Source organism: Manis javanica, chromosome 12, assembly GCF_040802235.1.
Source record: "Manis javanica isolate MJ-LG chromosome 12, MJ_LKY, whole genome shotgun sequence".
Classification (NCBI taxonomy): Eukaryota; Metazoa; Chordata; class Mammalia; order Pholidota; family Manidae; genus Manis; species Manis javanica.
In genome coordinates, this window is record NC_133167.1 from 52,176,131 (window position 1) to 52,192,228 (window position 16,098).

General features: G+C 35.2%; 1 protein-coding gene across 7 annotated transcripts in view; it reads left to right on the plus strand.

Annotated features, from left to right (window-relative positions):
* Positions 1-15,821, plus strand: part of PDE1A (phosphodiesterase 1A) — a 339,079-nt gene extending 323,258 nt beyond the window's left edge. For all 7 annotated transcript variants that reach the window (XM_073218588.1, XM_017660167.3, XM_073218587.1 and 4 more), the window contains 2 exons: positions 11,609-11,722; positions 14,868-15,821. In XM_073218588.1, coding sequence (XP_073074689.1) covers positions 11,609-11,679 — 71 coding nt within the window. In that variant the 3' untranslated portion in view covers positions 11,680-11,722; positions 14,868-15,821. The remainder of the gene's footprint in view (positions 1-11,608; positions 11,723-14,867) is intronic.
* Positions 15,822-16,098: the final 277 nt, after the last annotated feature.

The window sequence follows — 16,098 nt, forward strand, 5'->3', positions numbered from 1 at the left end:
AATATAAGAAGTTATTTCTAGAAGATTCTACTGATACTCTCCATCCAAGGCACTCATCCTATACTTTTATTTGGTCAAGGGGCATTCTGATAGATGGTCTTTATTGAGTATTAGAGATAACTTTTTTCTTTTATGGGCACTACCTCATTGTTATGCTTAATTTTAGCTAATTCTGTCTTTAGCGTCATTTTAGTTGGATCACTCAGAATTTATGACATGTATTGGTTCATATACAAAATTGATGCTACATTTGTATACAAATGAATAGATACAAGTAATTCCTATGGTATAATTTTCAGTATCTCTATTTCAGTATCTATTTTTTTCAGTGTACAATGTTCTCTTCCTTAAAAATATATTTCTATAACTCTCCTAGACTGAAAATGTAGTCAATGTAAAGACTTGTAAAGAGAAAAACTTAACCTCTGATGAATTAAGAATTGCTCTAAAATTCATATTCAACCAAAATCATCCTCCTATACTTTACCATAATGCTTATGAGTATATCAAATGCTTATGAGTTTAAGGATATTATTTATGATATTTATGTCAAAAAGTAGGTTTATATTGGGCATGGTTATAATTTGTGGGATATACACACAAGAAAAAAAGCTTGCTTAATGATTTTCTTGATCCCTCCTCAGGAGATAAAGGAATGATAGATGTAGTTTTACTGGAAAATCATGTCATAACAAGTCAATATAAGAGCATTGGTTCCTCTAGCTCTTTATTTTTTTAAGAATTTATTTGATTTTTTGTTAGTGTTATTAAAAAACATTAGTAGGGAAAAGACAAAAGATAAAGAAACATTGTTTTATTACTTTTTATTTTTAAAATGAATCACAGATAGTACATTATTCCTTTCTAATATAGCCCTAAATCCAAATACTTGTGTACTAGTTGCTAGTAGACAATATTAATATCCTTCACAATAGCCTCTCATTAGGTTCTGAGAGTGTCTATTCTAGTCGAAGCCACCTAGAAGTGAGCTCCCTGGAAAACCAGGCTTTTTAGGCAACAGCTCAAATGGAGAAAGAAATAGGTTGAATTAGAAAAAAAGAATCATCTCAAGATCACCACCAATAAACATAAAAATCACAAAAACATTTTAGGGGCAAAAATAAAATATATTGAAAATTGAGAAAAAAATACCAATTATATTTATCATCATAATTTCACCACAATAATTCCTACAAACATGGCTAATGATAGATGTTAACAATAATTTGTTTTACAACTTCTTCACAGTAGTCTCTCTAGATTATTAAAATAATTATCTTTTCTTTCAGAAGCAAAAACCAGTCCACAGAAATGTTCAGTAAACATCCTTAAGTAAAAACCTCATGCATGTTGACACCTCTAATTTGACCAAAAGACTTGGGGAGTTCAGTCTGCCTGCTGGGATTCCACCCAGCCCTGTGAGAGAGAGGGGACACGTTTCTGTAGATCATTCAGTTGACATCACAAACCACATAAACAACAGCTACCAATTCCTTGGTTGACCTTGGCCAACTGCTATGCTATGTCAGCATCTTAATGCTTTCAAATATCTGTTTAAATGACATTTTGAAGCATTTCTCTTCACTAAGATAATATGTGTCAACAGATTTTCTTTAAGCAGCCTATCACTAATTTTATCATTTCTGCAATAAAGCTAATCCATGTATTTTTCACTTTGAATATCCCTTCTCTAAAACATCAGAACAGTGTGATTTTCATAAACTTAATTTATCTTTCATATTAATTCTAACATCTGTCCTTCTGAACAAATGCTTTAGTGTCTCTGCCATTAAGAAAAAGAAAGAATGTTAAGAATTTCAAAAGACAGATAACTTTGAAAAATGTTTATATTATAGTAGGAGTGAACTGTAGGGGTAAAATAGCTGCAAACACTATTCTCTGTGGGATTTGAGAATAACTTGTCTAATATGTAATTCAGTTTAAGGTTAAGTCAAGTTATTTTTCTCCTGCAACCATGATGCCCTCACAGTTGACTTAATGGTTAATTGTACTAGACTAGTAGAAACATCCCAGTAATTAATTAGCTGAGACTGACTGGTGTCTTGTATTGAAGAATGTATTTTCACAAAGAAATCAATTATTCCATTCTTAATTAATCCATCAGGATAACCTATAGAGTGTATCTCCCAAATATCTCTCAAATCCATCCTGTTATCTGCATGAGTGAATAAGGAATGGAATTGGCTTATTCTGAACAGCTGATATAGCTGTCCAATTTGCAGAGTTGAAGATGAACAACCTTTATCTAAATAGTTTCTGTTGAGAATTCTGCCACTTGAGATACTTACTTTTATTTTTCTTGGCATAAAACCATTTAGGAACAGAAAACAATTTTTAAAAAGAGTACTCTGAAGAGCTAAATGCTCTCAGAAAGAAAAGATCTTAGCTGATCCAGCAAACTTGGTTTATAGCAATTCACTTTTTTCTCCCAAGAATATTTAACTATTAGTTTTTATCCCTTAATGATGCCTAGATTTTGACCTTATATACAGCCAAACTCATCAGTTCTGGGTTTACTTCTAGTACTGTTGTTTGGATAATATGATTTGCTCTTGAAAACTATAGGAATCTAGGAAATTCCCAGAAATCATGCAAGAAAGTTATAACTGAAGTCCCGGAGAAGTGAAGGAAAAGGAAAAGTGATCCAGGAGTTTGCTTTGGGTAGGGTTTAGTTAAATAAGCCTTCAAGGGCAAATGGTTAAAACTTTCAAGAATCTGATTCCCAAATTTTATTTCCGTATCATCTTCAGAACCCAACCTAGGCCTGGTGTCTTTAGCATCAGAGCTGGTAGTAAGTGATCATGGAAGTCTTGCACTGATTTTGATTTGTGTCAGGAAACTTTATGGAGGGAAAGAGAGAAATTGAACAAAAGGACTCAATAATATTAGTTCATGACTCTGGACAAGGGCTTCATTCAGAAGGACCTTATGCCCCACATCACCCTCGCATCTTGGGCAAGGCTTCTGTAAAATATGCTGAGCCAGTCTGCTGATGAAAGCAAGCCCAGGCACATCAGAAAGAAACAGAAATCTCATCTAATAAGAGAGTTCAACAAGAACAAGTTAATAGTTCTGATGTTAGTTTGATGTAGAGATAATAGACCACCCATGATTTATTTTTAAAAAGCTCACCTCCATCATGAAAGTAATCCTGTTATATGAGTCTTTATAGATGAGAGATTATACCACTCGCCACAATCCTGGCTGGATGCTATAGATCAATAAAGTGCTCTGTGATTAATTGCTTAAAGTACTTTTATTTTAAAGGATTGAATTTGCAATTTATAAGTGTACTGTAATAGCAACTTACATTTACAACCAAAAGAAGTCATTTATTCCTACTACTACTTTCAAAAACTGTAAGTAGATGAGACTCTCTCCACAAATGCCTTCAAATAGCTTCTCTTTATAGCTGGCCTGAGTTAGCTCAGAACATGTACATAGGAGGAAAAAAATAGCATGGGAAGCATTTTTAAAGAATACTAGTATTTCTCATCTTTGGTGCAAGAATAACTGTTTATGTGAGATTGATTTCTATTTTGGCTGATTCTTGGACCTTAATCAATGTGGCTATGAACTAACTAAGCCTCTAAGACTTGGTAACTTAAAGCTAAGAAAGAAGGAAGAAGCAATTATTTGTTTGGGCATTTGGTATCTCCAATTCAACTCAGTTTAAGAATTTGTCAAACAAAATTACAGAATATGATCAGGGATATCTAATGACTCCTAAAATTTTGGATCATGCATACCTCCAATACTTGCTGTGTCTTCCTTTGTGGTAGGTATATACTGGCTGAAAACTGTGCATGCAGCTTGATGGCAAGTGTAAGAGGTGTTAGTCTCATGGAAAAAATGAAGGACAAAATCAAAGGGGACATGTTTTCATGACTCTTTCTTCTCACATCTTCCCTTGGTAGAAACTCCTACAAAATTTCTCTCCACTGAAGAATTTGATCATAAGCACTAAAAATTAGGAAATTTGTCATGTTCGTATTCTCTAGGTTAGAAGCAATTCATTGCTCTTGCTATCTATGAATATGCAAAGAAAACAGTGCAATTTGAGATTCCTAATGTCTGTAGTGAATGGTTCACTGTGGTGATGTAGGATGGAGAGTCAGAAATCATGAGACAAAAATGGGTAACAGAATTTTCACTCATTTCCACTTTTGATTTTTTTAAGCATAGATAACTTACTACAGTAATATATTTATGCTGGATTTTAAACTGCATAATTTATCATTAATCCTGGGTCACGAATCTGAAGTATATCTCTTCCATGGAATTAGCAAAAGAACATTTGGTTCCTTCTGGCAACCCTTTACTTTGAAATTTCCTGAGAGTAAGACTTATGAGGGCCTTGGTGTTTGAATCCTTCTTAGCCTGTCTTCTATTGTAGGTTTTTCTACATGGAATGATAATAAAAAGAGAGTTTTTATTTTTTAGCATGTGCTGTTCACACTACTTATTAACAAACTTTTCTTTGAAGAACTGAATTTTGAATTCTTGTAGCTTACCAGAGCAGGAAGGTGAAAAATGTCCTGTTTACTTAACATTTCTCAGCTCAAAGCTTTACGATTCCATGTCTCCAGACAGCAAGGAATGCTTTCCCGCTTTCAAATCCAGTAGAAATTTGCACCTTCGGGCAGGCAGTTAGCCCTGTGGGACCAAACTCTTCAGTTTAGTGGTGAAGCACATGGCTCTTGGGTTGAGGGCTCAGCTCTGCTCCTCAAATGGTATGTGACCTTGGGTGATAAAATTATTTTAAAAAATTTAAATATCCTTAGGAGGGTTAAATGATAAAACATATGAAGCGTTTAGCATAGTGCTTGGCACAGAGTAAATATTCCCTGAAGGTTAACTGCTATTTTTGCTGATGCTGGTAATATTATTATTAGTAATAAAGTTTGTCATTCTTACTCATAATCTAATTACTTCCTTACACAGATCACCTACTGTTTAATAAATGAACATATAACAACACATTCATGTCAAAATACATACAGATTTTAACAAGAATTTAAAATTTAATGCTGTGTACTGTATCCTTTTTAGAATTTTTGTATAAAGACACAGAATTTAAAATTTGATCACATCGTCTTCATATCTATATTTGGATCCATTTTAAAACATAAGAGCCCAGAACTTGATGGAAAATCCTAGGCTAGAAATTGTGGCTAAGTGGGAAGGTACATAATATGCATGCATTGTTGCTTTTTCTTTCTGATGTTAACATTGAGTTATTTAAGAAATAATTTCTGATAGCAGTAGCATTATGTTATAAAATCTCACAATGGAAGTAGAACCTTCAATTATTTTTTAACTTTCAAATTGAGTAAAAAATGGCAACAAAGAATGGATGTGCAAATAGTTCCCTAGAGCCAGTAAACATGAAAGAAGCTGCTCATTTCATTGAACAGGAGAAGGGGAATTAATGGCTTATGTTTAGAACAATACACCTCAGGTTTTTTGCAGGATCACCTATCATGAAAACAAGTTCAATTATGTTCAATAATTCTCCATTTAGCACAGAAGTGGATTTATGTACTGACAAACGTTTTTACTGAAGCAATTAAAATCTTTATTTTTTTGCTTAGTCCAGCTTAAAATAGAAAACCTAATAACCAGAATACTAAAAGCAAAACCAAAATGTTTCCATCATTTTACAAATACATTTTCCAAGTTCTAAATTTTTGAAACTATGTTAGATACCTGAAATTAGTATTCTATGAATAATTTTTTTCTACTTATAAAGGATAAAGAAAATATGAATTTTTGGCACACTTCTCAGACTTGGTGTTCTCACATTCTTTTCCATGATTGAGAAACTTGAGGAGCCCCATATTGCCTCTCACAGTAAATTTGTTCTAAGAGTCAAATCTTGAAATATCCAGAACTGGTCCCTGCCACTCCTTAGAGTAAAGTATGATTCAGATGGTCTTCACTTTCCTACCCCAGCCCTTCTTTCTCTGTTGCTACCTCCCCACTTCCTACCTTCAAAGAGAATCTGTGTCCTTACATTCTCGTCATCTCCCTACCACCGGAACCTGCTTTCTCTTAAAAAGATCTATGATTCAATCACACAATTCCTGTCTAGAAACAATAGCTTTTTAATAGGTGCTAGAGTCTTCCTCTAAAAAATGACTGTGAAGGAGAAATTATTGCTCCAGCAAGTGGGTAGCTGCTCTGAGTCAAGTTTTTTCAACTGGGCTTCACTCCTTCCTCAGCACATTCTTTTCTTTCTGATCTGCCTTTGCTCATATTCGACTCTTTCACCTCACCCCCTCCTCCCTTCATTAGGAGCACATTCCTACCCACATGCTGCCAAAACTTAGGCATCTAGTAGATTCAGTGTTAGGCTCAGCTCTTTTAAGCTCACTACCTCCTACAGTGTTTAAACTCTAATCTCAGTGGAACTTAAAACACTGAGATTTTTTACTGTTTGACATGGTATTAGCCAGTAAAGTTAAATAAAATTTCATTGAATGGCAGATTAACATACACAGAGTTTGTTTTGCAAGGATCACCTGTAGAACTCCCTACATCTCTAGGTTCCTAACACGTGCTTTGGTTATAAGCTTCATTCTGCAATTTGCTAATATAAATCAATGTGTTTTGTTTTGCTTTAGTGGACCAAGACATAATTTAGCCATCTCTTGGTTTGTATCTTAGATAATACTTCATGAAATAAGGTATTACTTCCTTTTATTTTACAGGGTTGGAGCTAGTACATCTGGGAAGTGGTGGAGCGTTTCTTCAACAGCCCATCACTTTCTTCTCATCTCTCCTGGGGCATAGTGTTCAACCTCCCTTCACTTACTGCTACCTTCACGCACGCAGCTAAATTTATCCTCAGGCAGAACACATACTTACAACTATTTCCCCTCAAGATGCATTCATATTATGAGTATTTTCCCCTGGTGAAAGATTTCTTATTCCCAACCTGTAAAGCAAATTTTATTATATAGATGCCAAAACACTGATTAGAACCAGAAGCTCTGATTTATCCTGCATGACATTTTTCCAGCTACTGCAGCTTTTAATCTTTGATCATCAATGCAATTATTTAGTTATTTGCAATGCAGGCTATACAAATGGACCAAAAACAAAACTATATTAACCTGGAGAGATCTGCCTGCATAAGAAAATACTGCTATACATAGCGAAAGTAGTATCTCTCCATGAAGAAATAAGAATACAGTGTAACTCAGAACTAGCATTTCCATGGATAAGACTGCAGACACCAATTTTGTGCTAAGTATTTTTCAAACACTTTGCTGTTGCTTCTAAATATGGAAAAATGACTGGAGTATTTTTCTGTGGGATAGCTTGTGGGTCTGTCACCGAAATTCCCCCAGGCTGTGGTGCATTCTGATAGTCAGGCACCCTTTCTGTATTACTTGCTTCTACAGTAGAGATCATGGTGATGATTTTCTTACATTCAGGGATTGTTGTGTCAGACAAGTCAGAAATATATATGAATGAAATAGAAACTATTAAATTTTTATATCTAAAGAAATGACATTTTGTTAATTATGAATTCTATGTACTTAAAAAATACAACAAACATATCAAACTTGTTATTTCTTTGGAAATTATTCAAGACAAAACTGAAGTTTTTAGAAGAGGAGTTTAAAATTTAAAGAAAAATGTTAGGTAATGAAAAGGATAGGTGGCATATAGAGATGGTAGAGATGGTGAAGGCGACGTGCAAATGATTGTAGTTTGGGAAATGGTGGAACTAAAGGTCAAGATTCTGGAGTTAGCACAGGGATCTAGCCACTTGATAACCTTGAAACCTTGGGCAGATGACTCAGACCAAGTCTGAGTTTCCACCATTGTTAAGCCCCACCTCATATATCTGCTCTGAGGACTCAGGGAATTAAATGAGTGAAACACTTAAAATAGCAGCTACCACCAGCAGTTGTTCACAAAGTGTTGTATTATTGTTATGTTTTCAATTGTACAAATAATTTATCCTAACAGATTATTTTTCTAATAACAATTCAGCAAGACTGTAACTGGACAACTGGCATCTCTAATAGTCACTTGATAGTGTTCCATGTATTATTCCCTGCAAATATTATTTATATTATCTATAAAGCTAGCATATTATGATTCTAATAGAATATTTGTGAGCTCAGATTATAAACTAAGAGACTGGATTAACTAAATTTAGAGGATTTCTGTTTGTTTTGGGAAGTCGGTCCCTCCTATGACCTCTTTCCTCCTGGGTCCCCACCAAATTCAGACCATTTATAAAGCAAAAACACAGTGTTTCCATAATTTTACAAGTTACTTTTTTCAAGTTTTAACATTTGAAACTGGTTTTGATGAACACCTAAAAGTCTCTTTGAGATTAACAGAATTATCCAAAGTCCCTTATTGTCCCTTCCTTTTTCCTGGCTGTCAAACAAGCTTCTATGAACCTGCTTTGAACAGACCCACTGCATCCATTCCTAAGAGGTAGGTTCCCATGTATGTGGGTTTGTAAATACCTTCAGTAAAATGAAGTTCTACGCTCACTTTTTGATCTTGTTGAAATAGTAGTGAATTAAAAGTCCTTAGTTTTGACTTCAGCTTATCTATTTGTGTTTTGTACTGGAGAAAATTGCTTGATATTCTGGTCATTTTTCCTACTTGTAAATTGAAAGACTAGACTAAAAGTTTTAACCTAGGATTGTTACATATGGGGTCTTTACACCTGGAGACTGATTTTTTTACCAACCTGTAGCTGGAATTTAGGATTGCCTTCATTTGTAAACAGCAATACACAGAATAACATTTGTGATATTTGTGTTTGACATCAATAGAAATCATAGACATTTTCATAACACTTAAGGTCACAGAGACACTTTGAAGTATCATTTGATATCATTATTATTTCAAAATTATATAGGAAACCTATAGCTAGACCTTGTTATTTCATGCACTAATAAAGAAATAAGTACATGACTATATCACATCACTATAATAATTACATAAATATGTTGGTAATGATGTTTTAATATAAGCAGAATCTTTTGGAATCCCAGGTATTTTATTTGATTTGATTTATGAATTTTATTTGGAGAAGGCCACAGGTTTCACCAAACTAAATGAGGGGCCCATGATTCAAAAATGTTTAGAACCTTGGACTATACAGATGTTTAGTTCTCAAGGTGTTTTACACAGACCATTCTTGGGCCATGAAGATCATCTAAAGTGATCTTTAACAGGTCAAACAATGCAAACCACTTCTTATTTCTAGAAGAATGATATGAGTATCTTTTTTTATGATAGACTGAGAGTTACTTCCAAGTATTATTATCCCTAATTGTAAAGGCTTCTATTCCTCAAGAGTTATTAACTAAAAGTAATGTGATCTGAATCTGCTGAGGACTCTAACTCAGTATTTTCCTAGGCAATCTTGCTGCCATGCAATTGCTTAGCAATATTATGTGTGTGCCCCTGAAAACATCTGGAATTTTAGTTTTCAAGGAAGACACTTCATTTTCAGTCTGTTGAGTTGGTCATAGTTTGTAATTGCTGCTTTTCTAATTGCACTTATGAAGTTATTCTTAGGTATAATCTGTATGTCATTTTGGAATTTACTTTTTGCAACTGCTGCATTGTTTCCATCTGATGATTTTGTTCCTCATCCACTCTTGTGGTGAGTTCTTTATCCCCTGGACTGGAGGGCATCTTGTGATAGGTGGACCTCTGTATCCTTTGCCTGTTGGAAAATGTTCTCTCAAAATTTTGAGAGCCAGAGAATTAATTACTTATATTAACTTGTTAAAATTCAGTTCATTCTTTCCACTCTATTTGGTTCTGTTCTAATCTCATCATAAGTAACAGGATATTAAATCAGAAGTTTAAGCCAAGACCCTAAATCTTGCATGAGAGATCATGCCATAGGTTTCACCAAACTAAATGAGGGGCCCATGATTCAAAAATGTTTAGAACCTTGGACTATACAGATGTAGACGGTGACAGGTGAGCCACAGGAGAGGAGGCTGTGTGTTTCAGCCTTTCCTCAAGTAATTTATAGGAAAAAGGCCTCATGAGTGTTTCTTGAGAAACCAAGTGTGGCCCACCTATATTTGGAAGGGTAATAGGATCTCAGCAGACAGAAGCAGGAAATATATCTGTAAAAATGATATCCAAGCACTGCAGTGTGTAAGGGAACCAGAGTTTCACATACCCCTATCAAGGAGTTGAGGCCTCCAGACATGATGCTTGATAAAAAAGTCCCTGAAGAGCCCGTGAATGTGTTCACAGAAGACGCAACTCTAAACACTGGCCTGATCTAGTGAGTGCAAAGCCATCCTGCCATGGGACTAGTCAAGTAGGCACTTTGCTGCTCCTCTCAGCCTCTTTCTCTCTTCCTGCAGCTCAGGAGGCCAAGGTAGCCAGTTAGGGAGGATGAAAAAAAAAAAAAAATCAGCCATGTACCCCCACACACACCTCTCCCTCCACACCTCTTCTGGCCTCTGCCACAAACTCAAGTTTGGAAAGAAATCTTATTTTTGCTGTAAGATTAATGTGTATTATACATGACCAGACCTTCTAATGTCCGAGTTGAGACATTGGCAACTTAATGTAACTACACAATGTTTTTATTATCTAAGAAGATTAGAAAAGTCATGATACTACCTGAAAGTTTGATCTTGAGTCAGAAGGTCAATTCCTTGCATTGAATATATTTTAAAGAGAAAGTAGGAGACAAAATAACTTTATGGTAACACGCCACAAATACTGTATGTTCACTAATTATATAACCTCAATGAAGTATCTGCTGCCACTGAGATAACACAGTCTTATAATACACATTGAAGGAATTACCTCAAAATTAATTGGTGCAAAGTTTAACTGTTGGTATAGTTCCAATCAAATTTCACACAGAAAGAACATTCTGTCATCTAGGACTGGTTCCTGAAATATCAAGATATTTTGAGTAATTGATTCAAAAATTAATTTCTGTTAATTTTATTTACTTTCTCATATAATAAGACTCTTTGTAGTACATTTTGCTTTATATTCCTATTTTTGATAGATCTTCTACAACCTCTCTATAAATGTTGGAACATTTTCCATGCTAATGTGTTTTTTTTTTCTTCTTCAAGGTTTATATAGAAGCTGAGTGAATCTAAGATTATAAATTCCACTAGTTTGTTTTGGCAGATTATGTGTTATCTTAAACATTACTGTTCTCTTACACTCATTTGTTTTAAATTCGCTAGGTAAAGGACACTGGTCATTAGAGGGTTTGTTTAAAAGAATTTGTTTCCATTAAAAACATTCAGGAAAAACATGCATAAATTTTACATTTGATTTAATAGATGTTTAAACATGTCTCATCTGTTCCATTTCTGTATTCACAGATAAAATTGTAACTTCACAGAATTGTATAACCACCAGAAGATGACTTGATATATTTTATAAATCCATAGGCTGAAGAGAAAATGTGTGGTATCTTTGGAGAAACGTGCCACAAAATCAACTGTGAAATCCAGCCTTCAACATTTTATGTATTCTGTTTCCTGAACTTATTAATATTTTTCACAGGCCTATTTTGTTATTGTTTACTTATTTGCTTATTTTTTAGGTGAACCTGATCTTCATAAGAACTCAGAAGATGTAAATGCTGAAGAAAAACATGCTGATACACAGTCATAGGTTTGAAATACCCTAAAGGCTTCCGTCCTTTTAAACATGAGAGGTAATTTTATTTTTCAGATAAGAAATCTAATTGGTGAAGTGAATGTTTTGTAGAATATCATTAGAGAGAAAGTTATCTTATTTCAATGCCTTCCTGATCATTTTTTAAAAAATCTGTCTTCCATTTTGAAGCAAAATCTTAAATATTTACCTTTTCAAAGAGTTCTTCATTTACTCATCAGTAAAAATTATACATCATGAGACATTTTTGTCCTTTAAAAATAATAAGCTGCAGTCCATAGGGAGGTTTAATACTGACTTATTTTTCCATTTCATTTAAGAAATATGAATGTTTACACTGGGTGATAATAATAAAACAAGTATATATCATGAATCAAACATTACTGTTTGTTAAACTTTGTGAACATTTGCATCACTGGCTCTTTTTAAAAAAAAATTCCACTTCTAGAGCTTGTTTTTGATCTACCAGATTATTGACTCTGTGAGTGATTCCCTGGAAATCTGAATTTGTAATAATCCCATCTGCTGATATTTCTGTACAGTACGGCTGCAAACCTGTCTTGGATTTACAGAGGAAGTGCAGGCAGTTAGAAGAGAGGGATGTGTATTTATAGTGGAGATAGCTTAGTGTCTCCTTTAAAAAGTAAAAATCCAAGTGTTATAAGGAATTTTGCTGTTGGTGTGACAGTAGGGGCAAGAAAAAGTGCTGAGGGCACCATACAAAACCTTTGTGATGTGATTAGCAGTGCCTCAATTGTTGCTGTAGATACGAAATAATTCAAATGTGATTAGCTTTTAAGATGACTCATTTTTTGGTATTTTTGAGTTGGTTGTAAGGCTGCCTTTTATTAATAATAATTTCATTAGTAGCAACTATCAAGTGTCAGGCACTGTGGTGAACATTTCACATGTGTAACCTCATCTAGTTCTCAATAATTTCAGAGTTTAGTGATTCCAGTTGTTATTTTACATATGAAACTTGGATAGAACTGAAGCCACAAAGTAGCTGCTCAGCAACTAAAACCCATCTCTGGGTCTTAAACAATTTTAATATATGGTCTAATATTAGTCACAGCAATTTCTCTCCATACCATCCATCTAAAATATAAAATTATTGCCTTCACAGCCAACGGCTGTTTTAGAAGAGTTCTTGGGTTTTGGTGATGGATGATGGAGCCCTCAAAGTTTATTTTAGAGGGAAAAAAACTAATTGAATGGCGTATTTATAGATATTTTAAGTATAGAAGGTTTTATTGTAAAATAAATAGCATTAGAAAACTGAGTTAAATGAAATTAAGTGAGATTCTTTCTTATCAGATGTCTTCAAGCCAGTGTATACTATATAGCTTTAAAAGAAAAAAGTTTAAGATCAGTATTTCCTATGCATTTATGATATGGAGCTGGAATATTTATGAAGTTTCCAAAAATTGTGTGTAGGGAGCACAGATCACCAATACATTTGTAAGAAATGACTGTTCAGTTTATGAAGATGTTTAAAGCAAAAAATAAATTGTCTATAAAATTCTGGCATCTCCTCAGTGAAGGTTTCAATGGGATTCAGTTGTCAGTTGATGAAGTCTAGTTTTCCTTTTTCAACTACCAAGACCCCCATAGCTGGAAAAGTTTGAGACTCTAAAAACTCCATATTCAAACTCCAGCACACTTTTAGACAATTTTTTTTCCCAATTAGGATCAATTAAATCCTGTAAGTTTCTTCTCAGTTTTAGGAAGCCCCTTCTTTAGTGCACAATCTTACAGGAATCACAGCCTTCATTAGGTGAAATTTACATGCCTTCAAAGAACAGGCAGGTCCCTTAAATGAAGGACGTCAAAGAACATAGGAGTGGTGCCAGCTGGCAACTGTGATGCAGGCACAGTGGCTGGGTGGTAACAGGAATTGGCAGCCTTGGAAACAGAGAGGGCAAAGCACACTGAACCTGAGGCATGCATCCGGCTAGTCTGCCTCCAGCATATTTTCACAGCGCAAGAAGGAGGGGCCAGTGTTTCCAGGTATTCTATTGGTGAAGAAAGTTTTTTTTAACATAAAATCTTCTCATTTTTAATGTTGGCACACAGTATTTTGAAACACTATGTGGACCATACAAAATATATGTGAAGGTCAAATTTTGCCTGCAGGCTCCCATTTTGCATATTGACCACACCTCCTTTGTGACCTATAGCCAGTTCTTTCACTGGCCGCCATCAGGGCAGGTATAGAGCTCAGGACAGGCTGACCATATCTCTGAAAGCCATTGCCTGCCTCACACTCAGTGTGCAGACACCAACGGGACATTTTCCCAAGGTAATATTGAGGCCTAATTAAATGTGTGCCATGTTGAAACCTTACAAATCAATGCACAACACTACACTTCATGCAAGAATCAACCTTTGAAATCTACTTTTCACAGTGTTATATAAATTCACCATTAATTTCTCAGGATTTCTGTCTACAAAAGTGAACAGTTTTGTTTGCTTAAATTTTTAAAAATGATTTTGTTAACGAAAGTGGATGAGATTGGAGTTGGATGTACAATGCCACACTGCCTTATTACTTTAAAAGATGCTGGCATATCATTTATCATATTATCGTGAAAGATATGTCAGAGATTTCTGGCATTTCAAAAGCAAACCAGTATCAGACCTGTTAACACTTGAAAGAGAGATTTTCCCTATTCCTACCAAGGCCTGCTCTTTAGTGTTGTTTACTGGCCAAGAAGGTAAAAAACTAATGGGTTGTGAGCTGGATTTAGTCTGTGCATTTGGCTTGTTTGACTTACACACTGATTCAAAACACCTTTTTTGAATGTCTTTATAGAGGGTGTATGGTCTTTAGTTTATTAGAGTCCTGCTGACTCTAGCTGTTTTATGCTCACACGGGCCCACTTAACTCATTTATACTACCTGCCAGGCCTGTATAGCTGCTTGAATTTGTGACTTCCAATCCAATGAACAAAAATTTTTACTGGGATTAAAACATACAAACACAAACGCACACACATGCACACACACACAGAAAAGAAGAAATACAAAGAATTCCAACTGATATAAAAACAACATCTGTTATATACTAATAAATCCCTTATTTTTGACAGGGTATATCAAGTCCAATGTAGAATTACCACACAAAAGTTGATGCTTGTTTATGACTAAAATGTATCTTCATTTTCATTTGGATTTTATTTCAGAATAATGAGAACAGCACTAAAACCTCCTAAATCCTCAACTTCCAACAAAGTTCTGTTCTCCTCTTTGAATACATCCTTGGATCAGGCCACTTTCACGGACTTCTATGTAAAGAACTAGTAAGAAGAGCATAAATTGGTGTTAGTAACTCTGGCCAAATAAATACACTCAAAGTTGCTGCCAGAGCTTTTGGCCATTGTTTTTCCTCCAAAAAAACAATCTCAAAGGAAAGTTTGTTTTGATTGTTTTGATCTGGCTTCTTTCATGAAGCCAGAGAAATTTTTAAGACAGAAGTTGGACAGTTTTACATTTTCATCCCTTTGAACCCAGTAAGAGCACAGGTGACAATGCAACACAGGTGCAGATGATGAGGCATTTTTAAAATTTACTTTCTTGCATTGTTTTGTACAGAATGTTATAACTACAAATATTTCAAGGTCTTGTGCAAAAGGAAAGCAAAACAAAAATTATAGAAAAGAGTATTTTTTTTGCAGCTCTGAGGAGCAGCTGTTTAGATTGTCCTTGTTATGTTAAATATGTGGGAGCACAACAGATGGGGCTGTTCACCAGCTGTGCTTGACATTGACACCAGTGGAGCACCTAGTGACCTGATGAACACTTCACTGTGACTCTCAAACCAGGAACCTACCGGGAACAACAGTCTCTGAAACCAGTGGACCCGCCCACATCCATCTCCGTGGTTTCAAATACTAATTCATCGCCTACGTTGGCTTTGGCGTCATCACAGTGCAAGTTACACATTAACAGCAATCCAAGATAACATGGCCCCTCAGCTGTTGGAGACAGATGCTAGCCCTGAGAATGGAATTAACCTTTGGGGGTGTTGATCCCATTAGGACAGAACAACATTTATTTCAAGCCAAGGGATAAATGACAAGAAGTGTGTGTGTGTGTGTGTGTGTGTGTGTGTGTGTGTGTGTGTGTGTGTGTGTGTGTGTGTGTTAAAAAATATCTGTAATATTGGAAGCCCACGCTTTTCTGTACAGGCAATTACCTGCCGTGACTGTAATTGTACTACACGGAACGGACTGCAAGCCGTGGGGACTGCGCTGCTCTGTCACGTGTGCCTGAGCATGTGCAGAGCCTCGCCTCTGCTCCGAACCTGCTTTTATCTCTGACTGCCGCCGACAGGAAAGATCCAGCACAGTTAGGTGTAACTTTTATACAAACACTTCAATGACTGTGAGATGAAGTGAGTATGTCCTTGTGGAA